Source organism: Oncorhynchus tshawytscha, linkage group LG25 (genome assembly GCF_018296145.1).
Source record: "Oncorhynchus tshawytscha isolate Ot180627B linkage group LG25, Otsh_v2.0, whole genome shotgun sequence".
In the NCBI taxonomy this organism is placed as follows: Eukaryota; Metazoa; Chordata; class Actinopteri; order Salmoniformes; family Salmonidae; genus Oncorhynchus; species Oncorhynchus tshawytscha.
Genome location: NC_056453.1, coordinates 47,041,607 through 47,052,598, shown reverse-complemented (window position 1 = coordinate 47,052,598; position 10,992 = coordinate 47,041,607). Strand labels below are relative to the sequence as shown.

Genomic DNA, 10,992 nt, shown 5'->3' with positions numbered 1-10,992 from the left:
CAGTGGTAGAAATCATTTATAAAAAAATATCAAATCACAGAATAACTTTCCCCCTAAAAAAACAGTGTTTGACACAATATCCTGGAAAAAGAACAAAACACGCTATTGTCACTGTGTTTAAAGAGGAAGATCTAAATCTGATTTCCAACCTCGTTTACATTGGTATACAATCACATCTCTATTATACCTGGGAACAGATTTCTAAAATTAAAATAACTTGGAACTCATTTCCTCGTGTTTTTAGGTCTTTTATGTCCAACAATAATACAAATTAAATTTGAAAAAATTATAATCACACCAGGCTATTAGAAACCATCATGCCCGCTTGGTGGGCGTGCCCCATGTCCCCAATGTCGTGCACTATATAGGGAATAGGGTACAACTTGGGACTCCCAGACTACTTAAGCTCTCCACAGTCCGCGATGGTGATACTCTTGGAGGTACGCCCCGAACGAGAGCCGAACATCTCCACTTTCCTGATCACATCCAGTCCCTGGGTCACGCTGCCAAACACAACATGTTTGCCATCCAGCCTGAGATAGAAGAGGAAGAGGTTTATTCACCTGGATTGAGAAAGAAAATAAATAATTGTCTGGGGACGTACTGTATGTAGAAAGCGTCTCAGCGTAGTCCTGATCTAGGATCAGGTCCTCCCTGCCCACACAATATTATTCTTTATGATATAAACTGATCCTACAGTGCCTCTGGAAAGTATTCAGACGCCTTGACTTTCATGATTGTTAAATTACAGCCTCAAATGGATTAAATCTTCTTTTCCCCCTCAATCTACACACAATCCACCATAATGACAAAGCAAAAATATTCAAATTTTTTGCTAATTTATTACAAATAAAAACTGAAATATGCTTTTACAAAAGTATTCAAACCCTTTACTCAGTATTTTGCTGAAGCACCTTTGGCAGCGATTAAAGACTTGAGTCTTCTTGGGTATGACGCTACAAGCTTGGCACACCTGTATTTGGGGAGTTTCTCCCATTCTTCTCTTCAAATCCTCTCAAGCTCTGTCAGGTTGGATGGGGAGCGTTGCTGCACAGCTAATTTCAGGTCTCTCCAGAGATGTTCGATCGGGTTCAAGTTCGGGCTCTGGCTGGACCACTCAAGGACATTGAGACTTGACCTAAAGACACACAACTGCATTGTCTAGGCTGTGTGCTTAGGGTCGTTGGAAGGTGAACCTTCAACCCAGTCTGAGGTCCTGAGCGCTCAGGAGCAGGTTTTCATCAAGGATCTCTGTACTTTGCTCCATTCATCTTTCCCCTCGATCCTGACTAGTCTCCTAGTCCCTCCTAGGCCGCTGAAAAACATCCCCACAGCATGATGCTGCCACCACCATGCTTCACCGTAGGGATGGTGCCAGGTTTCCTCCAGATATGACACTTGGCATTTAGGCCAAAGAGTTCAATCTTTGTTTCATCAGACCAGAGAATATTGTTTCTCATGGTCTGAGAGTCTTTAGGAAAACTCCAAGCGGGCTGTCCGTCTGGCCACTCTGCCATAAAGGCCTGATTGGTGGAGTGCTGCAGAGATGGTTGTCCTTCTGGAAGGTTCTCCCATCTCCACAGAGGAACTCTGGACCTCTGTCAGAGTGACCATCAGGTTTTTGGTCACCTCCCTGACCAAGGTCCTTGTCCCCAGTTTGGCCGTGCTGCCAGCTCTAGGAAGAGTCTTGATGGTTCCAAACATCTTCCATTTAAGAACGATGGAGGCCACTGTGTTCTTGGGGACCTTCAATGCTGCAGAATGATGGAGGCCACTGTGTTCTTGGGGACCTTCAATGCTGCAGAATGATGGAGGCCACTGTGTTCTTGGGGACCTTCAATGCTGCCTAAATGTTTTGGTACCCTTCCCCAGATTTGTGCCCCGACACAATCCTCTCGGAGCTCTGCGGACAATTCCTTTGACCTCATGGCTTGGTTTTTACTCTGACACGCACTGTCAACTGTGGGACCTTATATAGACAGGTGTGCCTTTCCAAATCATGTCCAATCAATTGCATTTACCACAGGTGGACTCCTATCAAGTTGTAGAAACATCCCAAGGATGATCAGGATGGAAACCGGATGCACCTGAGTTTTTAAAGTCTCGTAGCAAAGGGTGTGAATACTTATGTAAATAAGGTATTTGTTTAATTTTAAATACATTTGCTAAAATACCCCCCCCAAAAAACTGTTTATGCGTAGTGTGTAGATTGCTGAGGATCTTTAAAAAAAATCTATTTTTCAAATAAGGCTGTAACGTAAGAACATTTGGAAAAAGTCAAGGTGTCTGAATACTTTCAGAATGCACTGTATAGCTGCAGTCCTACTCAGACACTATCAACACAGCAGGCCCTGGTCTGTTTCTCTGTCCGTACCACTCTGTCTTGTCGGTGCAGATGAAGAACTGGGAGCCGTTGGTGTTGGGCCCAGCGTTGGCCATTGACAGAATGCCTAAATGGAAAAAGAACCACCACATTATGTAACTAGACCCTAAGTGATGCCTGTCAAGGTAGCTGAGGTACTGTACACAAACACTCGTCAAGACACGCCGAGTTTCAGTTTGTATGACAACATCCTTGATATCAAGTTTGTGATCTGAAATATCAAGAGGCCTAATTACTCAGAATTAGAAACAGCTACATTTGGTCAATTGATTCTTTATGGCTGTGTTAACCGAAATAGGTAATCGTCCTCAACCACAATAGGTTGGTTATGCAGTAAGGCTCTCGTTGAAACAGCCGCAATGCTGCCATCAAGTGGTACGAAGGGGACTCATTAAAAAAATATCCCAAAAAAGGTAGGCTACAGTATTCTGGAAATACATTTAAAATCTAGAATGTTCCCAGATCATTTAAAATCTAGAATGTTCCCAGATCATTTTAATCTAGAATGTTCCCAGATCATTTTAATCTAGAATGTTCCCAGATCATTTTAATCTAGAATGTTCCCAGATCATTTTAATCTAGAATGTTCCCAGATCATTTTAATCTAGAATGTTCCCAGATCATTTTAATCTAGAATGTTCCCAGATCATTTTAATCTAGAATGTCAATCTATCACTTGTCAATTCCATTGCAGTGGGTCGTCGGCAAGCCATTTCCTTCACATGATAACGAGTGATTGGGAGTTGGCATAAGAGCACATACAGTGATTGGGAGTTGGCATAAGAGCACAAACAGTGATTGGGAGTTGGCATAAGAGCACATACAGTGATTGGGAGTTGGCATAAGAGCACATACAGTGATTGGGAGTTGGCATAAGAGCACATACAGTGATTGGGAGTTGGCATAAGAGCACATACAGTGATTGGGAGTTGGCATAAGAGCACATACAGTGATTGGGAGTTGGCATAAGAGCACATACAGTGATTGGGAGTTGGCATAAGAGCACATACAGTGATTGGGAGTTGGCATAAGAGCACAAACAGTGATTGGGAGTTGGCATAAGAGCACATACAGTGATTGGGAGTTGGCATAAGAGCACATACAGTGATTGGGAGTTGGCATAAGAGCACATACAGTGATTGGGAGTTGGCATAAGAGCACATACAGTGATTGGGAGTTGGCATAAGAGCACATACAGTGATTGGGAGTTGGCATAAGAGCACATACAGTGATTGGGAGTTGGCATAAGAGCACAAACAGTGATTGGGAGTTGGCATAAGAGCACAAACAGTGATTGGGAGTTGGCATAAGAGCACAAACAGTGATTGGGAGTTGGCATAAGAGCACAAACAGTGATTGGGAGTTGGCATAAGAGCACAAACAGTGATTGGGAGTTGGCATAAGAGCACATACAGTGATTGGGAGTTGGCATAAGAGCACATACAGTGATTGGGAGTTGGCATAAGAGCACATACAGTGATTGGGAGTTGGCATAAGAGCACAAACAGTGATTGGGAGTTGGCATAAGAGCACATACAGTGATTGGGAGTTGGCATAAGAGCACAAACAGAATGACACTCAGGCAAGATCAGGTCAACTTGAACCCAGACAAAACAGAAAGGGTGAATCACTTACCAGGTCCCGTGTGCTTCAGTTCGAAGTTCTCGTCTTTGAATTTGAGTCCGTAGATAGATTTCCCTCCGGTTCCATTGTGATTAGTGAAGTCTCCCCCCTACAGAGTCACATTCAGAGGGGTCAGGAGAAAGGCTTACATGTGTTTGGGGCAAGATACCATGAGTTACCACAATAATAAAAGAAAAGGTATAGGTGATCATTAGGGGTTCTCAAACTAAAACAAACATTACTTGACCTACCTGGCACATGAACTGAGGGATGATCCTGTGGAAGATGGATCCCTTGTAGCCAAAACCATGTTCTCCTGTGCACAGTGCTCTGAAATTCTCTGAGAGGGAGAAATAATGGTTTAGCCAGGGCTCTCCAACCCTGTTCCAGGAGAGACATCATCCTGTAGGTTTTTCGCTCTAGCCCCCCAGTTGTAAACTAACCTGATTTCAGTTTATCAACCAGCTAATTATTAGAGTCAGGTGCGCTAGAGGTTGCTAGGTTGTAGTGGAAACCTACAGGACGGTAGCTCTCCGGGAACACAGTGGGAGAGCCCTTGTTAATGGGGTTACAACATGAACAACAGGATGTACGAATACAATAACTTTCATTCAAAGTATGAATTACACACACACACACACTCTCTGGACTCTGACATTGCTCGTTTTGATAGTTTTTTTAAACATTTGGATTATATGTGTATTGTTAGAAATTAATCCACTATTGGAGCTAGAAACATAGGTGGTGAAGCATTAAACTGAAGTTGATCGATCCCTGTCGAGGGAGGAGCAGATTTTTTTGTTGAATATAAAACAGTAAAACTTAGCAACCTCAACTCTTGCAAATTTTCTCATGAAAAGTATATTTCAACACTCAGCTGCTCAGGCAAATTTGCCAAACTACTAAACTTGGAACCAATCAAAACTCCTGTACATACCCCTCGTAATGAAGGCAACCAATGACCTGCTTCTATCTACGATGTAAACACAGCCTCTTGTGAAAACGTGAACCTGCTGTCTGATTATGCTAGAGTATCAGATATAGCTAGTTAGCTAGCTCCCAGACTGAAGAGGATCAGATATAGCTAGCTCCCAGACTGAAGAGGATCAGATATAGCTAGCTAGCTAGCTCCCAGACTGAAGAGGATCAGATATAGCTAGCTAGCTAGCTCCCAGACTGAAGAGGATCAGATATAGCTAGCTAGCTAGCTCCCAGACTGAAGAGGATCAGATATAGCTAGCTCCCAGACTGAAGAGGATCAGATATAGCTAGCTAGCTAGCTCCCAGACTGAAGAGGATCAGATATAGCTAGCTAGCTAGCTCCCAGACTGAAGAGGATCAGATATAGCTAGCTAGCTAGCTCCCAGACTGAAGAGGATCAGATATAGCTAGCTAGCTAGCTCCCAGACTGAAGAGGATCAGATATAGCTAGCTAGCTAGCTCCCAGACTGAAGAGGATCAGATATAGCTAGCTAGCTCCCAGACTGAAGAGGATCAGATATAGCTAGCTAGCTCCCAGACTGAAGAGGATCAGATATAGCTAGCTCCCAGACTGAAGACGATCAGATATAGCTAGCTCCCAGACTGAAGGGGATCAGATAGAGCTAGCTAGCTCCCAGACTGAAGAGGATCAGATATAGCTAGCTAGCTCCCAGACTGAAGAGGATCAGATATAGCTAGCTAGCTCCCAGACTGAAGAGGATCAGATATACCTAGCTAGCTCCCAGACTGAAGGGGATCAGATATAGCTAGCTCCCAGACTGAAGAGGATCAGATATAGCTAGCTAGCTCCAAGACTGAAATTAGATACATATCTGTTTGAGTGCACTTGAAATATGGAGCAGGCATTACATATTGTCTTGAGCATATGAAGAGGTAGCTCTGTGGAGCATTTAGACAATTTGTCAGCTAGCCAATGTGTCAGGTTAGACTAGCCAGCTACTGTCAATGTGGCAGCTGGCCAATGTGTCAGGTTAGACTAGCCAGCTACTGTCAATGTGGCAGCTGGCCAATGTGTCAGGTTAGACTAGCCAGCTACTGTCAATGTGGCAGCTGGCCAATGTGTCAGGTTAGACTAGCCAGCTACTGTCAATGTGGCAGCTGGCCAATGTGTCAGGTTAGACTAGCCAGCTACTGTCAATGTGGCAGCTAGCCAATGTGTCAGGTTAGACTAGCCAGCTACTGTCAATGTGGCAGCTGGCCAATGTGTCAGGTTAGACTAGCCAGCTACTGTCAATGTGGCAGCTGGCCAATGTGTCAGGTTAGACTAGCCAGCTACTGTCAATGTCAATGTGTGTTTCATTAGCTCTCACTCCTCTGTCAGTGAATTCAAATAGTTGAAATCAGGATTTGGCATGATTATACACACACAGTGCATTCGGAAAGTATTCAGACTATTTCCACATTTTGTTACGTTACAGCCTTATTGTAAAATGTAATACAGTTCTCCTCCCTCTTCAATCTACACACAATAACCCATAATGACAAAGCAAAAACAGTTTTGGGGATATTTTTTGCTATTTTAGTACAAATAGATGGAAATATCACATTTTACACAAGTATTCAGACCCTTTACTCAGTACTTTGAAACACCTTTGGCAGCCAATTTAATACATTTGAGAATAAGGCTGTAACGTAACAAAATGTGGAAAAAGTCAAGGGGTTCGAATACTTTGTGAAGGTACTGTACGAACCAAGACCACCATCGTCAAGTGTGTCACCATTTGAGTACGGTGGCAAGTAGCAAAGGTGTCTCAGGCAGTATTTAAATATACTATAACCTACTAAATCTAACTAATATAAAACACAACATGCAATGTGTTGGTCCCATGTTTCATGAGCTGAAACTAAAAAGATACCAGAAAATTTCCATAAACAAAAAGCTTATTTCTCTCAAATGTTTGTTTACATCCCTGTTAGGGAGCATTTCTCCTTCACCAAGATAATCCATCCACCTGACAGGTGCAGCATATCAAAAAGATGATTAAAAAGCATGATCATTACACAAGTGCACCTTGTGCTGGGGACAACACAACACTAAAATGTGCAGTTGTGTCACACAACACAATGCTACTGCCTACCCCGGTTGACGCTGGTCCAATTGTATGCCGCCATATGAGACTCCCAATCATGGCCGGTTGTGATACAACCTGGTTTCGAACCAGGGACTGTAGTGACACCTCTTGCACTGAAATGCAGTGCCTTAGACCGCTGCGCTACTTGGGAGCCTATTTGCCTGTCCAGCTAGAGAACATACAAGTATTTATTTAAAAAAAATATATACATAATTGACATTGGCAACAAACGGAAATGCGTTCAGAAATAAATATACACAATGTACAAAAAAACCAGCTCCTCCAGACAGAGATCGATCATCTCTAAAAGTAAAAACAGATGGCCTAGTACAGCCCACCACCTAATAAGCATTTCACCGCACCTGCGATAAAAAATGATGTACGCGACCAATAAAATTGGATTTGATTAAATACGACTGAATCATGAATAGTTGTTCTCCCCCTACCTGCTGTTTTGGGCACAACATCTGCATTCAGCTGCAAAATAAAAAAATAGCATACGTTATGAGACAGTCAGTTGCATGCAGCTAGCTAATCTGATTAAATTATGCTGTAATACACAATTAATTGGTACATAAAGCCTGAAACTACCCGCAAAAATCACGTAAATTAAAAGCCAGAATGTTGAATACATTTAAAAAGGGAAACACCAGTTGTCCTTTTGCTGCTTGAAATGTTATGAAAGTATTGTTTAAAACTTTAGAGAGCGCCGGTAGGTGGTTGGATATGCAGGTCTCTCGTCAATAGCTAACAGAAGCAAGCAATGAGAGGATGAAGAACAAAATCAGTGCCTTCGGGAAAATATTCAGACCCCTTGACTTTTTCCACAATGTTACGTTACAGCCTTATTCTAAAATGGATTGAAATGGTCTCCCCTCCCCCTTATTCATTTTATTTAACTTATTTATTTTATTTAACTAGGCAAGTCAGTTAAGAACAAATTCTTATTTACAATTGTGCGCCGCCCTATGGGACTCCCAATCATGGGCGGATGTGATTCAGCCTGGATTCGAACCAGGGTGTCGCCTCTTGCACTGAGATGTAGTGCCTTAGACAGCTGCGCCACTCGGGAGCGCACACACAGAAATCTTTGCTAATTCATTAAAAATTAAACAGAATTATTACATTTACGTATTCAGACCCTTTAGTACTTTGTTGAAGCACCTTTGGCAGCGATAAGAGCCTCCAGTCTTCCTGGGTATGATGGTACAAGCTTGGTACACCTGTATTTGGGGAGTTTCTCCCATTCTTCTCTGCAGATCCTCTCAAGCTCTGTCAGGTTGGATGGGGAGCGTTGCTGCGCAGCCATTTTCCGTTCTCTGCTTAGGGTCTTTGTAACATTGGAAGGTGAACCTTCACCCCCAGTCTGAGGTCCTGAGCAGGTTTTCATCAAGGATCTCTATGTACTTTGCTCCGTTCATATTTGATTTGATCCTGACCAGTCTCCCAGTCCCTGAAAAACATCGCCACAAGATGCTGCCTCCACCATGCTTCACCATAGGGATGGTGTCAGGTTTCCTCCAGACGTGACGCTTGGCATTCAGGCCAAAGAATTCAATATTGGTTTCATCAGATCAGAGAATTGTGTTTCTCATGATCTGAGAGTCTTTAGGTGTCTTTTGGCAAACTCCAAGCGGTCTGTCGAGTGGCTTCTGTCTGGCCACTCTACCATAAAGGCCTAACTGGTGGACTGCTGCAGAGATGGTTGTCCTTCTGGAAGGTTCTCCCATCTCCACAGAGGAACTCTAGAGCTCGGTCAGAGTGACCATCGGGTTCTTGGTCACCTCCCTGACCAAGGTCCTTCTCCGATTGCTCAGTTTGGCCAGCTCAAGGAAGTCTCTTGGTGGTTCCAAACTTGTTCCATTTAAGAATGATGGAGGCCACTGTGTTCTTGGGGACCTTCAATGCTGCCTAAATGTTTTGGTCTCCTTCCCCAAATCGGCGCCTCTAAATAATCCTGTCTCGGCGCTGAACGGACAATTTCTTCAACCTCATGGCTTGGTTTTTGCTCTGACATGCACTGTCAACTGTGGGACCTTATATAGACAGGTGTGTGCCTTTCCAAATCATGTCCAATCAATTCAATTTACCAGAGGTGGACTCCAAGCAAGTTGTAGAAACATCTCAAGGATGATCAATGGAAACAGGATGCACCTGAACTCAATTGTGTCTCATAGCAAAGTATCTGAATACTTATCTAAATAAGGTATTTAAAATTTTAAAAATGACTAAAACCCCATTTTTACCATTATGGGGTATGGTGGGTAGATTGATCAAAAAATGTCCTTCATTTTAGAGTAAGGCTATAACATCAAAATGTGGAAAAAGTCAAGGGGACTGAATACTTTCTGAAGCGCACACACACACACACACACACACACACACACACACATATATATTAAATATACATCTGGTGGACATGGTGCCCAAGTGAACCATATACCTACTAAAAAGTATGGTAAACAACACCTTATTTAGTTTAAAATCTCGAACAACTGAAGGATAAGTTTAAATGTAATTTTGTTAAACGTTCTGGCGTTTAAATTCCGATGTCCACCAGATGCATATTATACGTTTTGTTTTGCTTAATGTCTAGCCCCCATTTGACACACCGGCTTCGCTTTGCATTCCCCTAGTTAAATGTTGGTTAGTTATAGTCTGTACTACCACACAGTAAAACAACTCACGAGTTGAACACATGCGGCTCCATTTGACTTCCGCCGGAACACAAAGAGTTTGATGCATCTGGTGGACATGAGGAATATTTACAAGATTTTACAGGCATCCATTTCAGGCTGCATATACACCAGTTAATTGTGGATTAAATCAGACTAGTAGCTAGTTTGTACAGTAGGCCCAGTTCTACAGGGCTGACAAACTAGTTGGGCTGTAACTTAGGTCCAAACTGAGCGTTCTTCACGTCGGTTTCCAGTCGCATCTGATGCATTATCAGACGCATACTCTTCATCTCAAAGGCCGAGGCCCAAAACAAATCAACTACTTAATAGCCCAGTTACGTAAACCATCGGATCAAGTTCTCAGTAAAGACAACTGAACTCACCTCGAATGTTACTCTTCCGACGGGCTGGTTGTCAGCTGCAATGTCAAAGTAGACGACCGGGTTGGCTGCTGCAGGGCCAGCAGAACACATCCGAGCGGCGGTAAACGCCAACGAACGTCCTGAAATGAGCTTGACCCCACTCGGTAAAGCGGCAAGTAGCATTTTTAAGGCTGGGTGTGAACATAAAATGGACTTGAGATGGTGTGAAGTACCACGTTAAGTGGTTACATATGCCGCTGTGACCGCAAGGAGGAAGGTCTTCCCTAAGATCTCGGAAGAATATCTACGGTTTGTAAAACTCGGAGGCGCAACATCGCGAGAGTTCCGGGAACGCTTTAGAAACAGAATGGGAAGATCAGGGTAGGGTTTGAGAAGTGAAACATTATTCCTTAGCTGTTCATTTTCTCAAAACCTAAAGGCACAACCTCGATTCGAGCCAATGTCTTAAATAGTTGAACATGTTATTTCTCCAACCTCGTGAAAGTGACAAACTGACACGTTTTTAATTTTCGTCAAAAACAACTTTATATTGACGGAGTGCCTTTTGATTTGACTGCCTGCACATGCGCAGTTCGGCTCGAGACACCAATGGAACTAGATGCACAAGCGTTTCGCTACACTCGCAATTACATCTGATAACCATGTGTATGTGACAAATAACATTTTATAATGCGAATATTCAACTTTTGTTGCACACATCCAGATGACGCTGTGTAGTATTTTGCGCTCAACACTGTTGGTGTGACCTAGGCATTAGACCTTAAAACGTGTTTCCATGCATAGATAGATACAGTAAAGAGGTCAATGTGGTTTGGAAATACACTGAACAGAAATATAATTGCAACATGTAA

The 10,992-nt window shown here is 42.9% G+C and overlaps 1 protein-coding gene across 1 annotated transcript; it reads right to left on the bottom strand.

Moving 5' to 3' along the window:
* On the bottom strand, positions 1–10,439 carry LOC112224718 (peptidyl-prolyl cis-trans isomerase A). The gene is made up of 6 exons (XM_024388413.1): positions 10,142–10,439; positions 7,527–7,557; positions 4,258–4,346; positions 4,019–4,115; positions 2,375–2,450; positions 1–533 (listed from the first exon to the last, which is right to left on the bottom strand). Exons 1-6 carry the CDS (start codon positions 10,301–10,303, stop codon positions 398–400), a joined length of 591 nt encoding a protein of 196 aa, XP_024244181.1. The 5' UTR covers positions 10,304–10,439; the 3' UTR covers positions 1–397.
* Positions 10,440–10,992: the final 553 nt, after the last annotated feature.